The sequence below is a fragment of the Centroberyx affinis genome, unplaced genomic scaffold (genome assembly GCF_046629955.1).
Source record: "Centroberyx affinis isolate AG114_WGS23_722 - 3 ecotype Tasmania unplaced genomic scaffold, CSIRO-AGI_Caff_v1 ptg000211l_1, whole genome shotgun sequence".
NCBI lineage: Eukaryota > Metazoa > Chordata > Actinopteri > Beryciformes > Berycidae > Centroberyx > Centroberyx affinis.
In genome coordinates this window covers 243,977-266,100 of record NW_027278903.1, presented here as the reverse complement: position 1 = coordinate 266,100, position 22,124 = coordinate 243,977, and the positions used below count along the sequence as shown (strand labels likewise).

Genomic DNA, 22,124 nt, shown 5'->3' with positions numbered 1-22,124 from the left:
AAGCTGCAGTTTTTTAATCTTTTTTTCAGTGTTAAACCATCCTCTTTTCTTTGTATGGCTGCTCATCAGAGGACTGTGAGCATTTTCCTACCAATGCAATAAAATATTGAAGTATTTGATTTGAACAAATTAAATGTTTATCTCCTGTTTTGTTCAAAATGCCACATAGTAACAACAAATAGGGAAACGCGTATGTGAGAACTAATGAGTGACTAAGCTACCTATGCCAGTGAAATGCTGGAAGTAAATGCAGATGCAAAATCCATATACAAATCCACATTATGGGATACTGGGTTAGCTGTGACTTGTAACAATGTGCAGTAGTACTGTATGCACATCTAAAAACCTTAATCATTTGCCACATATGATCTGCAAACAAAGAGAAAAATCATGTGTCATCCTCTTTCCCCATATGCCACGTTTTGATAATGGGATGTAATTGCTTGTGTAATGACTGTGTAATTGAGGTGACAAACAGCACACCTGTTGCTGTGGGCATACAACTCTCTATGCTGACTCCAACCTAGAGTACTATATTATGCTAACTTATATAACTACAGTATATGAATCCAGAAACAGACACAAATCTGGCATGTTGAATGATCTATGTCACTTTTGATCTCTGTGCCACAAGTCATTAAGATTCGAGTTAAGCAACCTCCCACACCATGTGTAGTTGCTTATCCTGAGGTACACTGTATGTACAGGAGTCAATGACTTTGGCTCATTCAAATGGTCTGTTATTGTAGCTGATGGAGTAAAAACAAGATAACACCCCCCACACACACACACACCACCACCACAACCACGTACGTGGACACTAATCACTTGCTATCACGCTATAGTTGTTTCACCTTCACTCTTGAGAGGAGTAATTTGGGGTTGTGTGCATGTGTCATCCTGTTTACTATCTTCGTGCCATAGGCTTTACAGCTATTATAAATACCCACATCAACACTTGAGTTGTGCAGAGCAGGGGGGGTATGTCGTAGTTAGGATGCCATTTTCAGCTTTAGTGTTATACATAGTGATGGAAGTATTTTAACAACGAACATCTTTCTGTTTAGCTGTTTAAATTACACTTTTTCTCTGCAGGTGGATGACATAAGGCTGGGATGTTGCATCTTGGAAATATTTGATGGAATTTTTTTGGTAAACAGGACCTGTTGAATGTTGTTGTGAGGTACTCTGCTTGACTATTATTAATGAAGAACTTGATGTGTTCCATCTTCAAATGTGATGTAGGTCTGGTTTGAATTCATGCTAAGCATACTTAATTTATTGCACAGGTTGATTTATATTCCGCCTCGAACAGCTCCATCATGTCTTGGTTCTCCTGGCTCCTCACTCGGTGGCCCTCCTCAGCCCCCTACCTGCTCCTTCTGGGGGTGGTGGGCAGAGAGGTGGGGCTCAGGGTGGGGCTGGAGGTGGCTCAGACAGCGATGTGTTCTCGCTGGGGTGCACTAATGGAGCAGAGCAAGCAGGGGCTCTCCCAGGATGGCGACGTGGGTTATCGGCGGGCTCTTTAGCCTTCATTACCTGCCTTCAGTTATAGACCAGGGCTTCACTAAGTCGCCACACTACATACCTTGCACTGGGTAAAAGTGTTTATCACAGTATTTACTGTAGTTATTGTACTGTACATAGGAATGAAAGCACAGTATCTGCAGTTTCAGGTTTGACAAATACAAAAGGCATATATTTGCCTTTTTGTGTGGTGCTTGTATATTTTATTTACAACGCAGATTATTAGGCATTATTAACGCTATTGTTGAGATGGTGTAATGTCTGAAACAGATATAGGACCTACTTTTGATAATGGTAGTATTTTTTCTGTAGAGTTTGTTTAATATGTTTTTCCTTTGCTCTGTTGGACATTTCATTATTATTTTTATTATAGTAATGTCCACAATGATTACTTTTATCTTGTCACTGATTGACAATGCAGTCAAACATCTTGACTTCTATTCCTCTCACTCTACTTTTCTCCTGTGGTCTCAGACTGCAGCTAGAGTCGTTAAAATATGTGTATGCTATGGTGTTTGCTGTGGAGGAAATCAATCGTAACACCATCCTGCTGCCAGGCATTAGGCTGAGCTACCATATTCTTGATAGCTGTGCCCGACACCCCTGGGCCCTGCAAGGAGCGCTGTCACTGGTTGGAGGAGACAGCCACAGCTGTAACTCAACAGCCCCTCTCCCTCATTCAGCTGTGTATGGACAAACTGGTGAGAGAAGAGGTACTATACAGCTTGATGTGCACATAACTCCTACTGTGTCCATCACACAACCAAATTAAATGATGGTAGCATCAAGAGGGTAATGTTGTTGAGTGACAGTGTTTATGTATATGCATTATCCATGTTAACAAACTGAGTGTAGGGTGCTGTGTTTGTCATGATCTGCTCTCATAACATTTCCCACTATGTCCTCTGGTGCGGTCATCAGGTAGTCCCCCTGTTCCTTTGGTCATTGGTGGTGCCTCATCCACAACAAGCATAATCCTGTCCAGGACCCTGGGGCCTCTCTCTGTACCTGTAGTGAGTTTCTTTACCTCAGGAATAAAGCCTCAGAAAAACGTAGTTGATATGAAGCTCAAAACACTGTTCACAGTTCAACAATTATTATGTTTGATAAAAATGATGAGATGATATTTGTGATAAAAACAATATATATATATATATATACATGTACTGTATATATAATAGAATAGAAAATAATTTAGAATGTAACATTTTCATTTCTTTGTCTCAGATCAGCTACCTGTCTAGCTGTCCCTGTCTGAGTGACAGGCGTAATTTTCCCAACTTCTTCAGGACCATCCCCAGTGATGTTTACCAAGCCCGGGCCATGGCCCGGCTTGCCATACGCTTCCACTGGACTTGGGTTGGAGCAGTGGTAGCAAACAATGACTATGGTCGCTTGGCAATCCAGGTGTTTGTGTTTTCTGTTATATTGAATAGTGTTTAAAAAAAAAAATAAAAAAAAATGTGGAGCTAGTCTGTAGTAATGTGTGTTAATTTGTAATTAATGTGTCTGATTTTTGTTCCATTTTTGATATAAATATATTATTGCTCAATCATTTTGACTGTATGGTTCTTTTCACCTCTAAATTTCAGGAATTTCAAAAGGAGATTCAGGGGGCAGGAGTGTGTTTGGCATTCTTAGAGACTGTCAGCAGGGAGACGATTGTGAGAGATGCCAGACGAGTAGCAGTCACTGTTGAGGCCTCAACTGCCAGGGTGATTTTGATCTTTTGCTGGTACACAGATGTGAGGCAGTTATTCCTGGAACTAGCCAAGAGAAATGTGAGAAACTGAAATGAATAAGTATTCAACCGCCTGGACTCATCAAACTGAGACATCTAATTTGGAAATCATGAAAACTATTTTTATTTTTGCAATTTATTTATCCTTGCTCTCATTCTAGGTGACTGACAGACAGTTTTTAGCCAGTGAGGCTTGGAGCACCAGTGGTGATCTTCTTCAAAATCTTGCCGTCTCTAAGGTGGCAAGTGGTGTTCTAGGTGTGGCTATTCGAAGTTCATCCATACCTGGATTTGAGAATTATCTCAGAAGTTTGCATCCATCTCATCGTCCTGAAGATGAGCTATTAAGAGAATTCTGGGAAAAGCAGTTTGGATGTAGTCCTGAAGCTACACAATCACATGCCACACCTCTTTCTTTGTATCCCTCTTCGCCATTCAACTCTGTAACTCCTCTCCCAAGGTCTGACCATTCATCAAATGTCTCTACTTCATCTCCTGCCAACAGGTCCCCTCATTCAGCTCCCCTACCCCCCTGCAGTGGGACAGAGTCCCTGGAGGGGGTGCAGAATCTCTTTACTGATACCTCCCAGCTGAGGGTGACCTATAATGTTTACCTTGCTGTCTATGCTGCAGCTCATGCCCTTCACAGCCTTCTCTCCTGCCCCGACAGAGATAGCCCTCCCCGAAGCAACAGCTCCACCTGCTCCTCTCCACAAAACATCAACCCCATAGAGGTAAATGCAATCGAACCTTCTGTGGCCTTCTTGTCATTAAGGCTTGTAGCGGGTACTGTTTTAATGAAACTCTGAGAATAGTTCTCCACATTTTGATAAAGTGTATATTATAAATGCATTTGTCACATACACTATTTCACACAGTTTAATTGAAACTATTGAACTATTTCATTAACAACATTTTGATTTTCCAGCTGCTGCAGCACTTGAACAAGGTGAACTTCACCACTCCACAGGGGGAAAAGTTTTTCTTTCAAGGGGCCGATATTCCAGCAGTGTATGACCTTGTCAACTGGCAGACCACCCCCGAGGGGTCACTCAAACTTGTTTTGATTGGTCGAGTGGACGGGTTTGATCTCCACCTTAACCAATCAGCTATTCAGTGGAGCACAGGGTCCAATCAGGTAGTCAGATAGAAAAGCATCTTGATTCAGGCTAATGATAAAATTGCTATTAAACTGAATGTTTACAAGACATTTATGTTGTGCTTGAGAATATGGTTTGGCTTATTGTTTAGGTGCCTGTTTCAGTGTGCAGTGAGAGCTGCCCCCCAGGTACCCGGATGGCCAGCAGGAAGGGGGAACCTGTCTGCTGCTTTGACTGTATCCCATGTGCTGAAGGGGAGATTAGCAATGAAACTGGTGAGGCAATTTACTGTAGCAAAATGTTCACACCAACAATTGATACAGTTAGTATGAATTCTTCCCTGTCTTGTTCACCCAGGTTCCCTCCAGTGTGAGCGTTGTCCATCAGAGTTCTGGTCCAATGCTGAGCGAACTGCCTGCATCCCTCGTCAAGTGGACTTCCTTTCCTTTAATGAGACCTTGGGCATTACCCTGACAACAGCAGCTGTGTCGGGTGCCGTGGTGACAGCAGCTGTGTTTGTGGTCTTCCTGTGCTACCGTCACACTCCCGTGGTGAGAGCCCAGAGTAATGTAATGGAGACTATATTTTCTGTTACTTTCATGCACAGCAAATCCATATTGGCTTGCAGTCTCTTGGGTCCAAGTCTTGGTTTGTGATTTGTTACAAATTAGAAACATACATTTCCTTATTCCTGAACAAAACACTGTTTAATTGGCCACACCATTGTCTGTTAATTTCATTCAACTCAAGGTGCGAGCCAACAATTCAGAACTGAGCTTCCTGCTTCTCCTGTCACTCAAGCTCTGCTTCCTGTGCTCGCTGGTGTTCATTGGTCGTCCGTCGGTCTGGTCTTGCCGCTTCCAGCAGGCAGCATTCGGGATCAGCTTTGTACTCTGTGTTTCCTGCCTCTTGGTCAAGACCATAGTAGTTCTGGCTGCTTTCCGCTCAGCTCGGCCTGGTGCTGGAGCACTGATAAAGTGGTTTGGTCCAGGCCAGCAGAGGGGAAGTGTCTGCCTCTTTACCTGTATACAGGTGAGGATATTATTTATTGCTGATATGATGAGACCTCTAAATTATGTATATCTGACTGACTACATTTCATATAAATTAATAACTTTGAAATATGTTTACATTCATTTTTTTTTTCCAGGTTCTCATCTGTACTATATGGCTGTCCCTCAGCCCCCCTGTGCCTCGACGTGACCTGGGTTTCCAAGGGTCAAAGGTTACCCTAGAGTGTGCCATGGCCTCTGTGGTGGGCTTCTCTCTGGTCCTGGGCTACATTGGCCTGCTGGCCTGCATCTGCCTCCTCTTGGCCTTCCTGGCTAGGAAACTTCCTGACAACTTCAATGAGGCCAAGCTCATCACCTTCAGCATGCTGATCTTCTGTGCGGTGTGGGTGGCCTTTGTGCCTGCTTATATTAGCTCTCCGGGGAAGTACATTGTCGCTGTGGAAATTTTTGCCATCCTGGCCTCTAGCTATGGCCTCCTGCTCTGCATCTTTGCCCCAAAGTGCTTCATCATCCTCCTGAGGCCTGAGAGAAATACCAAGAAACACCTGATGGCCAGATAGCAGACAAACACATTTCCTTCTTCAATGACAGTGTGTCACACTTAATCATACCTTTGTCTGCTGGAGACACTGGCCTTTCATCTGCTCCAGTGGAGCTGTTCAGTGGACAAGAGTACAAGACTTCAATAGCACTGTGAGGTTTCCAGGTATTCTTGTGTGTGTGACACCTCCCTCCCTTGCAACTGCTCCTCCATTCTGCTGCTGTAAATAATGCAACTTATGTTAACTTGCCTATATGAGGTTTCGAAGAAATGCCTCCCCTTACCTAGACAGCCACACAGAGCTTCTCTTGTTACTATGATTAAGAGCATTTCTGCTTTCGACATTATTAAACTCTAATGAAATAATACATGTTTACCCCTGAAGAAAAAAAAACAAACTGAAATTAAATACTGTTAATTAAAAATGTGATTCATTCATTTTGCATTTATTCAGTAGTTAATTATCTTTTCCCGTATGACACTGTTGCTTCCAATTCTGATTAAATATCTTTCCCAATTGTCATGGTTGAATAAAACACACTCCAGTAGCTCCTTTGAAGTCAGAACATTTTATTCAACTGAAAATGAAATCAACAGATAATTCATTCATGTGTGAGGTTGAATATAATAGCATTTGCAGCATACTAGATTGTAGTTATTATGCATCTTCATTTTCTTAATTGTTACCACGAATGAACACAAAGTAAACAATTAAGGTTTATTGATTTCTTGACTTTCATTGTCAGATCAGTGCTGATTTTATAAAATCAAAATGAAGATTTTTTTTTGACACCTGACTGCCATGCTTTATTTAATCCTGGATGGTGTAAAAAATCATTGTAAACACATATTTTGTATTTTTATAATAAGAAACAGCTTATACCTTACCTAATTCTGACCAGCAGGCCCACCATGGTACAGCGGAGCCATTTTAAACTCTGGCACATATCATTCCACCCGAGGAAGTCAAAACATTGGTGATTTCCTATTGGCACATTCACTAGTCCGCTTGACCATGAGGCATTTTTTTTTCTTTCCTTCTCTATATTCCAATTTTCCCCTATCCCGGGATCAATTTGGTTATCACAGAGGCTATCAGAGTGGACTTCATTGCTTACTGATTTACCGTGTGATGCCCACTAGATGGTAGCAGTATACTGAGGTATTTAATGAGGCTCTTCATATGCTTCCTTCTGTGTCTCTCATTGCTTTGTTTTACATGCCAGGAGGCTCCAATTAAGTTTCTTCCTCTTTGCACTTTCCCACTACATCCAATGACCCCACTTAGCCTGAGGAACAGGTTTGGATCATCTTGCCGCTTCCTCCTGGTAATGTATTTGCTCTAATACCAGTTTAATATTTTTTCCCTTTTGCGCTTCACGTACAGTATCCTTATGTACCAGTTGTACTTGCTGATCTCCTTTAGTCGAAAATGGAGGGATCCATTTCTGCCCAGTTGCGAGAACAAGTGGTGCACCAACTCAAAGCCTTAGCATTAGTAGGGGAGAACAGTGTAAGCTGAGCCTGTGGGTAAGATGAACCACCCCTTGTATCTAGGCAACCTTACACAAAATGAATCATGTAATCACAGATTTAGGAAGAATAATTAATGTCCCTGAATCTGTAATGTAGGACAGCATGTACAGAAAATGGTAAGAGAGCCAGGTCAAAAAGTGATTTTTGCTGAGCCTGTGCCTATGACATATTGAGATTATTTTTGTCCTAAATAATGCAACTACAATAAGGAAATTCAATTGCAAATGTGAACAGTCAAATTAATTTTAAATATGGCAGTTATGCTTCACTTTGGAGTGAAAATTGGATTACTTGTCATACATTATGCTCTCATAAATGGGAATTGAAATTGCGATTCTATTTCATGATTTCAAATGAATTGTCACTTCTCAACTACTCAAACAACAGGCTTGAACTGTTTCTAAACTTTAATTAATACTGTTGTACTGGGCCTATATGAGAAACCCTGGTGTCTAATCAACAGCAAGGTAAACCACCAGCCACCATGCTAATGTAATGGAGGTGGAAGTGGATGCAGATGCATTACAAAATGAGGCCACATAGACTCTCGCGGCAACCACACTGATACAACAGACAGACAGACATTGGGCTGTGTTGGAACATCAACATGGTGGGAAAGACAGGAAGTACAGGAAAGCTTTGCTCATAACTGCTATTTCATAGAAACAAGATTAGGTAGACCTAGTGCAAGCCGGGACTCCTCTTGGCTTTAGTACCCTAGTATAATATGTGTGCTCTGCATTGTAGTGATATACTAAGTGTGGTGGCCTGCACAAACCCTTCACATGGTGAAGGGAAAATTTGACATTTTCACATTAATTTGTGATATGTTGATTTTGACTTTTTTTTAATCTGTTATGTGTCTAAAAGTAAGAAGAAAGAAGAAGAAAAATGGCTTTAAACATTCCAAAACATTAAATTTTCTCCAGTGGCATTCCACCAACTTAGTCTACAGGAGAGTGTAAGGAAAAAACACATCAGCACTGAAAATAAATCCAATATGATTTGTTTACCTCATTTGTTTAACATATTTGGTCACTTCTTTACAGCAATCTGAAATCATAGGATTGTCTTCAGTGTGTGTCTGTGGATGTCCTTTACACCTAGCAATGCATTCTGGTAGCTCCACGGTGTGTTTCGAGAGACAGCGTGTGATGTTGGCCGCTCCACATTTGTATATTGTTGAGGTCTAGGCTACTTAATGCAAATCAGGGGCGTCCAGTGAGACTCGCCGCCTCTCGAAACTCGTGTACAAACTTTTAAAATAGCCGTTGTTGATGTAAAATGAAGACAGATTCAGCAACTGCATTGCTTATTTCTCGCCTCAGATGTTTTCAGAAACACATTTCGGTGAACTATTTTCGTAATATCAGAGAAGCTTTCCAAACTAGCCACCATGTTTTTCCAGTTTGAAATCTGGGGGCAGACGTATGGAAGCCACTTTATTAGGTACACCTAGCAGCCACATGAAAATCTCATGTGTTGTACGAAAATCGTACAATCGCTTTGGATAAAGGCGTCTGCCAAATGGGAAATTGTAAATTGTAATTGTTTGGATGAGCAGGCTATTTGTGTTAACAAGCAGGTGCTCCTAATAAAGTGGCCTTGAGTGTCATATTTATAAGATACTATCTCATAATTATGACTTAGCATCTCATTATTATGACTTAGCATCTCATAATTATGACTTAGCATTTCATAATTATGAGAAGCTTTCTCATAATTTTGAGATACTAGTATCTCATAAATATGACTTAGCATCTCATAATTATGAGATAGTATCTCATAATAATGACTTAGCATCTCATAATTATGAGATAATATCTCATTATTATGAGATACTATCTCATAATTATGATATACAAAGTCATACTATTGAGAAAAAAATCTCACTTAATGATGAAAAAAAAAAAAAAAAGATATTTAACAGGTGGCGATAGAGAGGCACACCCATCCCTCGCGTGAAATGACGAAACAACGCAATATCACGTATACCACCATAACTGTGTTCTCTCTCGCAACTTTCAACAATGGGTAGTCAGTCAGTCAGTTAGCTACTTTCACTCTTATAGGCCGGTCCCAGAGGCCCGGCAAAAAGAAGAAACAGGCTATACAGTATGAATTCAAAAAGAAACTGACCCAGAAAACCAAAAATCATCCCAATTTTCTACCCGGCTTTCTCCGTTTTATCTTTGTTTTGGTCGTACCGTTCTCGCCCTGTGTTTTCCGTTATGTTTTCCAAAACAAATGTACGGATGCCTCTAATTAGCTAAATGGATGGTGAGAAATCCATCCTTCCATCTCGGTTGAACTTTCTGTCCATCAAAACGGATGGAAATCTGACGGAGACAGACGCGCCATGAGCCCACATCGAAAATGAACGTACAAGGACAGATACAATGGATCATTGTGGCCGCCGCCTTAAAGGATAAGGCTGGTGTTTTATTAATGCTTTGCTTACCGTCAACAAACCCTATGAAAATAACAAAATCAACAATGCGTTTACTCTACTCCCGTTACTTTCTGACTTCCCACGTACCGTTTTTAGCCATCAACCCGGAAGTCATTGGCTCCAATTGTAAGCTAAAAACCTTTAAATACAGCTCACAAAGACATAGTTTCAATTTTAAAAATTGCTAACTGTTACCACGAAAAGTCAGACTATTGTAGTTATTACCAAATCAAATTCAAATGGGAACAAATTCTTCATGAAGCTGGCACTATTTTCGATGCTACAAAACTACTTTCCTGAGATAGCAAAGTGTTTACAGTCGGCTTATTAAGTTGTTTGAGGAAAAAGTCGGCTGGCTTGCGATGATGAAATATGCTGCCCAGAGCAACGGCATGGCTCTTTGATGTGTTTTTAATTGTTTTTTTAATACAATGGAGTTCTGCTGGGACATGGCTTCATTGGGCACCAGCTACATGGACGAGACTTGTTGTCAAAACAAAATCATTGCTGATTTTGTTATTTTCATAGGATTTGTTAACAGTAAGCAATGCATTAAAAAACACCAGCCTTATCCTTTAAGTGTTGACACTTTGTTGTCTCTCCAGTGTTACATCTGTCTGAACAAACAAGTCCTCCAAACCATACGACCAAATAGGTTGTTTGTTCTTACCCTCTCTAATAAGACCCACAGGAGCGTTTCCTAAATTAGCGCCCCTACCAGCGGCAGGAGATGGCAACAAGCGTTTCCAACGTGATCTCACAAAAATATGTGAAATTAACACGACCTCGACGAATTTGAAAACGTTCCTCTGCCACAAATTGAATTACGTCCCAAAGGTTGGTTATTGGTTAAATTTAGGCAAGTAAAACAAGTTTGGTTAAGGTTAGGGTTAGGGTTATGGTAAAGTTTAGGCAAATAAAACAACTTGGGTTAGGGTTATGGTTAGGCAACTAAAACAACTTGGTTAAGGTTAGGAAAATGGTTTGGTCACGGTTAAATTAAAAAAAAAATTAAATGTGACTCACGGTTGTATGTCCTTTGGAAATGCTGGGAACGTGCTACTTCAATGTTAAGAGAGAAACTTGACCGTCACGTGATGTGGACGCATTGTTGTTATTTACACGACCGCTAGAGGTCGCTTAACTTTAAAACGTAACTATAGGTCATAATAAGCTGCTTGTACAAACGACGTATGGAGTCGTTTTTTTGGGGGAGGACAGTCTCGTCTGAATGGGTTTACTGATCCCATACCAAATCCCTGTACCACATTTGCACAGCCTGTTTCACAGGACACTGCTAAAGCTGTGCCTTACCAAATGTATAGTCTAATGTATGCTCATCTAAAAATCAACGAAGACCAGGTGCTCAATATGATGTGCAAAATAATGAGAAAACATAATTTAATGTAATTTAAGGGTAATGAAGGAAGGTGCATACAATGACTCACGTCAAGTCTCAACTCGTGTACACAAGTTTTCGAGTCAGCGTGGACATGCGGTGCAGCATAGTAAATCTGGCTGAGTCGGAGAATTGTTATTAGAGCAGATTCAACCACATATTCATCACTTAAAAATATGTAGCCTATGGCAAAATATTCTATTTTATAAAGGCCTGCATGGACTATGTGTCATACAGCCTATCCCTAACATAAATAGGTATTTTCAAATTGTTTGCAATTAACGGGGTTAACAGTTTTATGGTGTAAGATTAATTTCTCTTTCATTTTGAGATAGCCTACTTGTTTGAGGTCTGACCATTTTGTCTTCACCTAAATGTAAAGAATTGCAATACAACCTTTATATTAGGCTACTATTATAGGCTATACATATCACGGATGTATAAATTAAATATTCAAACCCCAGCTGGAGTGATTTCTTTCCATATTGCATTTTTCCGACTTCCTTTGATGCCAATTTTCAGGCTGCCAAATAGAACTAATTGGTTCAATTGGACTTGTGACGTTAGAGTTTCTATTTCGAGGTCGGAGTAGTTTCTCTTCTTGGACGTATTACGCATCTCTATGTCATAAACTCTGGGTGCGAGGCCTCTGAACCAAGAATATTTAGGGGCGTGATATTTAAATGACAATTGTTTTCAGCCTCCACATTTATCAACGCCCGATCATTCTTACGCTGTAATTGGCGAGATACGAACGTTTCGTGAATCACACGTGAACCCTGTCGTAAGGTGATTTCTGCACTCGGATCTGCGCTGGTTTCTACGTTAGATTGATAAATGAGGGCCATTGTGATTATAGTGCAAGTCTGTGAAAGGTTTTATAGTGCAAGTCTGTCCCTTGTGGCCTATAGCCTACAAGTAAAATTTCATGCCAAACGCTTCCTCAGTGGGGTATAGGCCTAGTGAGCTCATGCCACCTTGTTTCATCCACAAATAAATGTGACTTCTCTGATCACGGATGTAAGCCCAAAATGATTGGATGACAATAGTTGGAAAAAAATATATCCGTACCGAATAATCGGTTTGTCCGACGGCTCACCCCTAGTGTAAACAAGCCCATGAGAGTCTGTCTCCATGCACACATTTCTTCACTAGGAGTAGGGGCTTTTATCAGAAGTCGATACACCAAAGCAACAGGTCAGTAGCCCACACAAAACAACAATGTATAAACAATGATATAACAATCACACAAACTTGGAAAGTATAATTGGAACAACAAAAATCAAGGCAATTTCAAGTCCCAAACAATGCACCAAAAACAGTATAATACTCAGTTCTTGGCAACATCTGGTAACAGTTGATTGTATTTCTGAACTTAAACAGTATCAAATAGACTTCTGTGCTGTTTTTGTGTGGAACTGCACGCGATTAATTTTGTGTTTAGATAATGTCAACTTCTGACTCATCTGATTTGCATAATAGCTAAAGTTATGTGGCTAGCTGCATGTTAACATTAACATTAGTTGCTTTGCTAAATTTGTTTGCACGTTAACTATGACACTCAAATAGTTTGTTTAGGTTTACTCAGCTGACTCGGAATAGTTCACCCAAAAATGAAAATTCTGTCATGATCACCCTCATGCCACATGCCAGTTTATTAGTCCATATAACACAGCCGGAGGTTGCCAGCACAACTTCGTAGCAGCCTTCTCTGAAAAAATGTACCGTAAGTCTTTGGGGACCGATCTTTAGAGTTACGAAAAAATAAATAAATAAATAACCATAAAATTACTCCACACAGCTTGTGCAGCATAATCCAAGTCTCCTGAAGCCAACCATCTCACAGTGAGTGGAAAAGACCAATATTTACACCATTATTTAGCACAAATCTTCACTAATTGTTTTCAAAAGACTGTTGCGTGTGCACGTACCAAGACCTGGCGTGGACATGTGAGTGGTGGAATAATCACCATACCCTATGTCAAGATGATTAGATCCACTCTATGCTCAGGTAGGCTAGCTGTCTCCAGTATCATTGCCAAAATGTTATATTGACCAAACCTAATACATTTTACACCTGTTATGCAAAACTGCTTTGCTAGCTCCATGTAGATGTAAGAAAAATATTCACCAGCAAAAAATATTTTTGTCAGCATAGCCACTGCAGTTGCAAATATTTGCGAGACTGTAACACTGAGCGAGCGAGCGAGCATCCCTCAACATGAGATAAGAGAATGCCATTTGACTGACTGATCGAAATCCAAATAAGATGTTGTCCGTCATGATCCCTTAGTAGAAACCATAACTTCGCTAGCCGCCTGCTCTACCCGTCCAGTAACAACGGGCTGCCCCCTCCCACACTACTGCAATAGAAACCTAGGGGCATAGTCTTTGAAAACTATATAATAAACATTGTTTTGCAAAAACATAATACTCACTATGATCATACTTTTTTCCACACACATCCTTTCACATGAACCACTTTTTGTCAAGCCATTGTTTTGCCTTCACTCTTGAGAGGAGTGATTTGCGTTTCCATGCGCATGTGTCATCCTGTTTACTATCATTCCACCATGGGCTTTACAGCTATTATAAATACCCACATCAACACTTTGGTTATGCAGAGCAGGGGGGAGTATGTCATAGTTTAGATACCTTGTCAGTCGTAAGTGGAAGTTATATTTGGAGTACATATGAAGATACTTTCAAAGTGGTTACATCTTTAATGACCCTTTCTCTCTACAGGTGGATGACTTCAGGATGAGATATTAACTTCCTCCTGCTGCATTGTGAGCAAAACCTGGGAAAGATAGGATTTTTTTTAACAACAGGATAACTGTTGAATTTTTATAGATATTGTGTTCACTGCACTTCTGTTTGATGTATATTCTGCCGCTGAGATATCAGTTATCTAATTGAGTATATGTAACAAGTGTCTAGAACAGCTGTATCCATGTCTTGGTTCTCCTGGCTCCTCACTCGGTGGCCCTCCTCAGCCCCGTACCTGCTCCTTCTGGGGGTGGTGGGCAGAGAGGTGGGGCTCAGGGTGGGGCTGGAGGTGGCTCAGACGGCGATGTGTTCTCGCTGGGGTGCGCTAATGGAGCAGAGCAAGCAGGGGCTCTCCCAGGATGGGGATGTGGTTATCGGCGGGCTCTTTAACCTTCATTACCTGCCTTCAGTTACAGACCAGGGCTTCACTAAGCCGCCATACTACAAACCTTGCACTGGGTAAAACTGTTCACTGTACATGTTATTGACTGATTACTGTATGTCACATACTGCACACTGTCTGCAATTTCAGGTTGACAAACACAAGAAGCATTCATTTGCCTTTTTGTATCTGATGATTACTTTTATCTTGATGACTTGCAGTCAGTTGAACATTTTGACTGCTATTTTTCTCACTCTACCTCTGTCTCAGTTTAGATCTCGCTCCATTAAGGTATATATATGCTATGGTGTTTGCGGTGGAAGAAATCAATCGTAACGCCATTCTGCTGCCAGGCGTGAGGCTGAGCTACCATATTCTTGATAGCTGTGGCCGACACCCCTGGGCCCTGCAAGGAGCACTGTCACTGGTTGGAGGAGACAGCCACAGCTGTAACTCAACAGCCCCTCTCCCTCATTCAGCTGTGTATGGACAAACTGGGGAGAGGAGAGGTAGCCTACTATACAGCTTGATGTGCATAGAACTGCTACTGTGTCCATAACACAACCAAATGAAATGATCATAGCATAAAGAGTGTGATGTTGTCTTTGACATAGTCAAACTGTATTTTCCATGTAACTGAACTAAAGTAGTGCACTCTTTTTGTCATTCATCTGTTTTCAACACATCCCCCACCATGTCCTTTGGTGTCATAAGGTGGTCCGCCTGTTCCTTTGGTCATTGGTGGTGCCTCATCCACAACAGGCAAAATACTGTCCAGGACCTTGAGGCCTCTCTCTGTACCTGTAGTGAGTTTCATTACCTCAGGAATAAAGCCTCAGAGGAACATATTTTTGCACAGTGCAAATCAGATGAAGTAGTTCATATGAAGCTGAAAACATTTAATCAGTTATTGTTTGATTAAAAAATATCAAATTATGATCAAAAAAATACTTACATTAAATTAATATTAATATTGTATTTTCATTTCTTTGTCTCAGATCAGCTACCTGTCTAGCTGTCCCTGTCTGAGTGACAGGCGTAAGTTTCCCAACTTCTTTAGGACCATCCCCAGTGATGTTTACCAAGCCCGGGCCATGGCTCGGCTTGCCATACGCTTCCACTGGACTTGGGTTGGAGCAGTGGTAGCAAACAATGACTATGGTCGCTTGGCAATCCAGGTGTTTGATTTTGTTGTTATATTGATTGTAGAACAAATACTATCCGTATATAGTGTGCCTGATGGTTATTACATTTTTTATACAAATAAATACACTATCTACATGTTGCTCATTCATCTAATTTTTGTGCTCCTTCCACCTCCATATTTCAGGAATTTCAGAAGGAGATTCAGGGAGCAGGAGTGTGTTTGGCATTCTTAGAGACTGTCAGCAGGGAGACGATTGTGAGAGATGCCAGACGAGTAGCAGTCACTGTTGAGGCCTCAACTGCCAGGGTGATTTTGATCTTTTGCTGGTACACAGATGTGAGGCAGTTATTCCTGGAACTAGCCAAGAGAAATGTGAGAAACTGAAATGAATAAGTATTCAACCGCCTGGACTCATCAAACTGAGACATCTAATTTGGAAATCATGAAAACTATTTTTATTTTTGCAATTTATTTATCCTTGCTCTCATTCTAGGTGACTGACAGACAGTTTCTAGCCAGTGAGGCTTGGAGCACCAGTGGTGATCTTCTTCAGAATCTTGCCCTCTCTAAGGTGGCAGGTGGTGTTCTAGGTGTGGCTGTTCGAAGTTCATCCATACCAGGATTTGAGAATTATCTCAGAAGTTTGCATCCATCTCATCGTCCTGACGATGAGATATTAAGAGAATTCTGGGAAAAGGAGTTTGGATGTCGTCCTGAAACTACACAATCACATGCCACACCTCTTTCTTCCTATCACTCTTCATCATTCAACTCTGTAACTCCTCTCCCAAGGTCTGACCATCCATCAAATGTCTCTACTTCATCTCCTGCCAACAGGTCCCCTCATTCAGCTCCCCTACCCCCCTGCAGTGGGACAGAGTCCCTGGAGGGGGTGCAGAATCTCTTTACCGATACCTCCCAGCTGAGGGTGACCTATAATGTTTACCTTGCTGTGTATGCTGCAGCTCATGCCCTTCACAGCCTTCTCTCCTGCCCCGACAGAGATAGCCCTCCCCGAAGCAACAGCTCCACCTGCTCCTCTCCACAAAACATCAACCCCATAGAGGTAAATGCAATCGAACCTTCCGTGGCTTGTCATTAAGGCTTGTAGCGGGTACTGTTTTAATGAAACTCTGAGAATAGTGTGTAGGTGTATATTAGAAATACCTTTGACACATACAGTATTTCACACAGTTTAATTGAAACTATTGAACTATTTCATTAACAACATTTTGATGCTTCCAGCTGTTGCAGCACTTGAACAAGGTGAACTTCACCACTCCACAGGGGGAAAAGTTTTTCTTTCAAGGGGCCGATATTCCAGCAGTGTATGACCTTGTCAACTGGCAGACCACCCCCGAGGGGTCACTCAAACTTGTTTTGATGGGTCGAGTGGATGGGTTTGATCTCCACCTTAACCAATCAGCTATTCAGTGGAGCACAGGGTCCAATCAGGTAGTCAAATAGAAAAGCATCTTGATTCAGGTTAATGATAAAATTGTTATTAAATTCAATGTTTTTCTTTGTACATTTACAAGACATTTATGTTGTGCTTGAGAATATGGTTTGGCTTATTGTTTAGGTGCCTGTTTCAGTGTGCAGTGAGAGTTGCCCCCCAGGTACCCGGATGGCCAGCAGGAAGGGGGAACCTGTCTGCTGCTTTGACTGTATCCCATGTGCTGAAGGGGAGATTAGCAATGAAACTGGTAAGGAAATTACAGTAACAAAAAGTTCCCACCAACATTTTATACAGTCAATGGCACAATTGCTGTTCATAACAGTATAAACAGGCTTCCAACACGCTGTAGGTGACCCAGCCTTTAACCTGAAGTTTTTCACTCGTCTGCAATTTTCGCTTTCTCTTTTGTTGTCCTTCAATCTCTACTAATCTGAAGAAGAGCAGTGTGCTCGAAATGTCACTTTGTGGTGCTATGCAATAAAGTAGCAAAAGGGAGCTACAGTGTGCGGACTTTCTTTCCTAAATATTGTATCACTTCGGCGTCCAGCACGTGCCTTCAATGGTTCCTGGATGTGCGCAAACATTTTATGTTCTTCTCCCAGGTTCCCTCCAGTGTGAGCGTTGCCCATCAGAGTTCTGGTCCAATGCTGAGCGAACTGCCTGCATCCCTCGTCAAGTGGACTTCCTTTCCTTTAATGAGACCTTGGGCATTACCCTGACAACAGCAGCTGTGTCGGGTGCCGTGGTGACAGCAGCTGTGTTTGTGGTCTTCCTGTGCTACCGTCACACTCCCGTGGTGAGAGCCCAGAGTAATATATTTTCTGTTAGATCCAAAACATTTGGCCTATCTAAATGCCCACATCTTTGTCTGTTAATGTGATTACCTCTATTTATCCCACTTCTCATTTCAAGGTGCGAGCCAACAATTCAGAACTGAGCTTCCTGCTTCTCCTGTCACTCAAGCTCTGCTTCCTGTGCTCGCTGGTGTTCATTGGTCGTCCGTCGATCTGGTCTTGCCGCTTCCAGCAGGCAGCATTTGGGATCAGCTTTGTACTCTGTGTTTCCTGCCTCCAGGTCAAGACCATAGTAGTTCTGGCTGCTTTCCGCTCAGCTCGGCCTGGTGCTGGAGCACTGATAAAGTGGTTTGGTCCAGGCCAACAGAGAGGAAGTGTCTGCCTCTTTACCTGTATACAGGTGAGTGTTATAGATGCACTGTTGAAGTTTTTCAGAAATAATAAAATGATGTCTGATGTACCATATTTCACTTCCAGTCAATTCATTTTGAACAATGCATGTTTTCATCCAGGTTCTCATCTGTACTATATGGCTGTCCCTCAGCCCCCCTGTGCCTCGACGTGACCTGGGTTTCCAAGGGTCAAAGGTTACCCTAGAGTGTGCCATGGCCTCTGTGGTGGGCTTCTCTCTCGTCCTAGGCTACATTGGCCTGCTGGCCTGCATCTGCCTCCTCTTGGCCTTCCTGGCTAGGAAACTTCCTGACAACTTCAATGAGGCCAAGCTCATCACCTTCAGCATGCTGATCTTCTGTGCGGTGTGGGTGGCCTTTGTGCCTGCTTACATTAGCTCTCCGGGGAAGTACGCTGTTGCTGTGGAGATTTTTGCCATCCTGGCCTCTAGCTATGGCCTCCTGCTCTGCATCTTTGCCCCAAAGTGCTTCATCATCCTCCTGAGGCCTGAGAGAAATACCAAGAAACACCTGATGGCCAGATAGCAGACAAACATATTTTCTTTCCAAATCATGTCTTTGTCTTGGGGAGACACTGGCCTTCCATCTGCTCCACTGGAGCTGTTCAGTGGACAAGAGTACAAGACTCCAGTTGCACTGTGAGGTTTCCAGGTCTTTTTGTGTATGTGACACCTGCCTCCCTTGCAACTGGTCCTCCATACTGTTGTTAATGTGACTTATGTTAACTTGCCTGGCTATGTGAGGTTTAGAAATAACTTATCCCCTTACCTAGACAGCCACACAGTTACGGCTTCACTTGTTACTATGATTAAGAACATTTCTGCTTTCCTTCGACATCATTAAGCTCTAATAAAAATAGCATGTCTTCCCCTGAAGAAAAATGCAAAACATTTAAATTAAATACTTCTAATTAAAAATGTAATTCATTCATTTTGCATTTATGCAGTAGGTTCTCTTCCTTTATATGACAGTGTTCTTATTAAATATGTAACCAATTGTCATGGTTGAATGAAACACTCAAGCAGCTCCTTTGAAGTCAGAATATTTTCTTAAACTGAAAATTAAATCAATGAATAATTCATTCATTGGTGAAAGACAATAGCATCTGCATCATACTACATTGTAGCTATTACCTATGCATCTTCATTTCCTCACATTGTTAATATAAATGAACATGAAGTAAACAGTCAAGGTTGACTGATTTATTGACATTCACTGTGAAATCACAGCTGATTTTTTAATATAATTTTTAATCAATAATCCTAAATGTTTTAAGTTTCAGAAAATGCTAGGCGACGATATTAGATTGTCTCCCTAAATATGTCTGTGCCTATCGCTACAAGTTAAGCTTTTTAACCTTGTTTACCAGGTTTTGATTCTCCAAACACCTGTATGTGGCTCAAATGAAAGTCATGGGATATATAGAACTAATCAATCAGTCTGATAACGTCAATCAGGGCAACTTGTGCCATCTGCTATTTGAATATGTCGGTCTGCTGGTGGAACCACAGAAATAGTCTCTTTTTGTAAAGTTCCTGAATCTCCTGTGAAAGAGTAGTTTCCTCTATTGCGAGGTCATAAGCGACTCTTTCACTATGTTGAATGGAGGTGGAACACATTGAAACTGGACAGTATAACCCAGTCGAAGCTTTCTGTCCATCCATTCTCATCGCCTCTGCCGTTCCTGATAGAATTATATCAGAGGGTGGGGTTGTAACTGTGGAGCGGCCCAGCAAGGGCAGACCTTCCCATGGGGGGCTGAATTCAAAAGGGCCAGTGACAAACTGCCCAATCTGATGCACCGCTTGCCGGACATGGTGTGGCAGATGATTGCTGAGTCGAAAACGGTGGTCTCACCTCGGCTCCATGCCACCTGTTCTCAATAATGTCTGCATGTCACTTGAGCAAGGTGCTGATGTCAGCAGAGCAGGCAGGCTGGAAACTGTGGTTTTGAACAGTCTGCTTCCTCCCATCTAGCCAGTCATAGCTGGTCAATGGGTAGAGCTAGTAGTTAGTTAGTTAGTTAGTAGTTGTGACAAGGACATACCCAACAGTCCCAGGTTGTTGGCCGCTGCTGCCGACTAAGCTGCCAGGTGAAATGTTTTGTTTCAAAATTCCATTGTCTCCTTGTCTTTAGTTTGTGGTGGAATAGGTGTTCTACTCCCTGACCAACTAGCAGTACCAGGAAAAAAGGTGGACAGCCAGTGCATCATCTAGTTGAGGAATGCCTTGATGCAAGACGTCAGGCTTCCCCTCCACCCTGGTGAAGAGAGGCCAGAGATCAGAGCCCTGATCCTCGGGGATTCCGACCAGGATGCCTCCACACACTCCCAGATGTTAATATGGGGACGACGGAGATGGGTCTCACCGCCGTTGCCGGTCTGTAAGCACCCTCCATGAGACGGTTGAGGCGTCAAGGCGGAACGGTAGGTGGGAGCTGTAGGCCGACCATCTCTGCAGCTGCTCTCATGACGGTGGGGGAATCTTGTTTCTCTGAAGGTGGAGCAGGAATGGCGGTGGAGAAGGATGCCGCCTGGGCAGAGATAGATGAGATGTTGTCATCATTGGCATCTTCCAGGAATGGCATCTGGTCATCAGGACAGGGCTTGGGGGAGCCATCGTCACACTCTACCTCACTGTCGTTGCATTCCATGGAAGATGGGAGGGCCCGACAGTTAATGCATTCTGGCGGTTCCGCCATCCCCAGAGATGCATGCTCGACACTGAGGCACTCATACATTGCTGGTGGGGATCAATGGTGATGACCAGTCCAGAGCACATCAAGCAGTGAGGTCTGAATTCAGGAAGTTGGTGAAAATGTCTATTGTCAAATCCCAAGATCCCAAGTAGTATTTACTGTACCGCCTCCACAGGGGGGAACCACAGGGAGATTTGTATGTAGTTTGTGCTATACGCAATTATTTTGGTAACCTCAAGATTTGTGGTACAAACACTGTACATTTTATAAAAATTTTATCACAAAAAAGTAGGCTAACCTTACCAGCCACCAAAACCAATATTACAAAATGAGGCCACGCAGATTCTTAAGTGTTGACTCTCCACTGTTACATCTGTAAATGGGTTCACTGATCCCACATCAAATCCTTGTAGACCACATTTGCACAGCCTGTTTCACAGGACACTGCTCAGGAGTTGAACTCTCCATCAACAGCGGCATTTCATGTCCAAATACTGCATACATTAGCCTGCATTTGCAATAGGGGAAGAATCATTTTATTTGGAAACGTCAACGCCCAGTGGGTTCAGCCATTGAAAATACAGGTGCTGTTTGGATTCTCCAGGCTGTCAACAGGCTGCTTGGAATCGTCGACGTACCTGCAGAGCTCCAATGTGCGTCAGCCAGCACACGAGCCCTGATTGGCTGCGTTGCAGCCCTGCTTTCCATGCGCTACTGCTTTATAAACACCTGTTCGCAGTGTGTGCACAGCGCACCAAGGGGTGCACCGTGCTGCTCGCGTCGCTTGGTGTTCCAAGTCCATTTTCTGTCACATCTCCATCAACAGCGGCATTTCATGTCCAAACACTGTAGGAAAAGTCATGGAAAGACAACATTACATTTGCAATAGGGCAAGAATCATTTTATTGGGAATATGTCAGCCCATGAAAATACAGGTGGTGTTTGAATTGTCCAGGCTGTTAGTGAAATAGCTGTGCCTCGCTGGACAGCTGCTGGGAATCCTCCACGACTTGCATATAGCTCCAGCTGCTATGTAGTGTGCAGCCGGCACACAAGGCCTTTTGGCCTTTTCCCAATCCACTTTTAAATACTGCCCAGTGTCTTTGATAAGAACTGAAGACAATGAAACAGTGTGAGAGAGCTCCACACAACACAA

The 22,124-nt window shown here is 42.3% G+C and overlaps 2 protein-coding genes across 2 annotated transcripts; both read left to right on the top strand.

Moving 5' to 3' along the window:
* The first annotated feature begins 1,322 nt into the window (after positions 1 to 1,322).
* Positions 1,323 to 5,941, top strand: LOC139662109 (extracellular calcium-sensing receptor-like). Its single transcript, XM_071540709.1, is given in 13 exon segments — positions 1,323 to 1,508; positions 1,510 to 1,598; positions 2,002 to 2,240; positions 2,449 to 2,540; positions 2,755 to 2,934; positions 3,120 to 3,308; positions 3,430 to 3,686; positions 3,774 to 4,002; positions 4,197 to 4,406; positions 4,520 to 4,643; positions 4,726 to 4,919; positions 5,119 to 5,400; positions 5,519 to 5,941. Coding segments are annotated over 13 exon segments (2,694 nt in total).
* An 8,321-nt stretch (positions 5,942 to 14,262) lies between these two features.
* Positions 14,263 to 18,795, top strand: LOC139662099 (extracellular calcium-sensing receptor-like). The gene is made up of 12 exons (XM_071540697.1): positions 14,263 to 14,537; positions 14,731 to 14,969; positions 15,175 to 15,266; positions 15,459 to 15,638; positions 15,791 to 15,979; positions 16,101 to 16,323; positions 16,435 to 16,673; positions 16,853 to 17,062; positions 17,190 to 17,313; positions 17,669 to 17,862; positions 17,979 to 18,260; positions 18,373 to 18,795. The coding sequence occupies exons 1-12, from the start codon at positions 14,263 to 14,265 to the stop codon at positions 18,793 to 18,795; spliced, it is 2,670 nt and encodes an 889-aa protein (XP_071396798.1).
* The last annotated feature ends 3,329 nt before the right edge of the window (positions 18,796 to 22,124 follow it).

Excerpts from the sequence above, each read along its gene's own strand:
- LOC139662099 (XM_071540697.1), top strand. The coding sequence starts at position 14,263 with ATGTCTTGGTTCTCCTGGCTCCTCACTCGGTGGCCCTCCTCAGCCCCG. Across the intron at positions 16,674-16,852 it reads AAAACATCAACCCCATAGAG|CTGTTGCAGCACTTGAACAA; the intron begins GTAAATGCAATC and ends TGATGCTTCCAG. Across the intron at positions 17,063-17,189 it reads GGAGCACAGGGTCCAATCAG|GTGCCTGTTTCAGTGTGCAG; the intron begins GTAGTCAAATAG and ends CTTATTGTTTAG.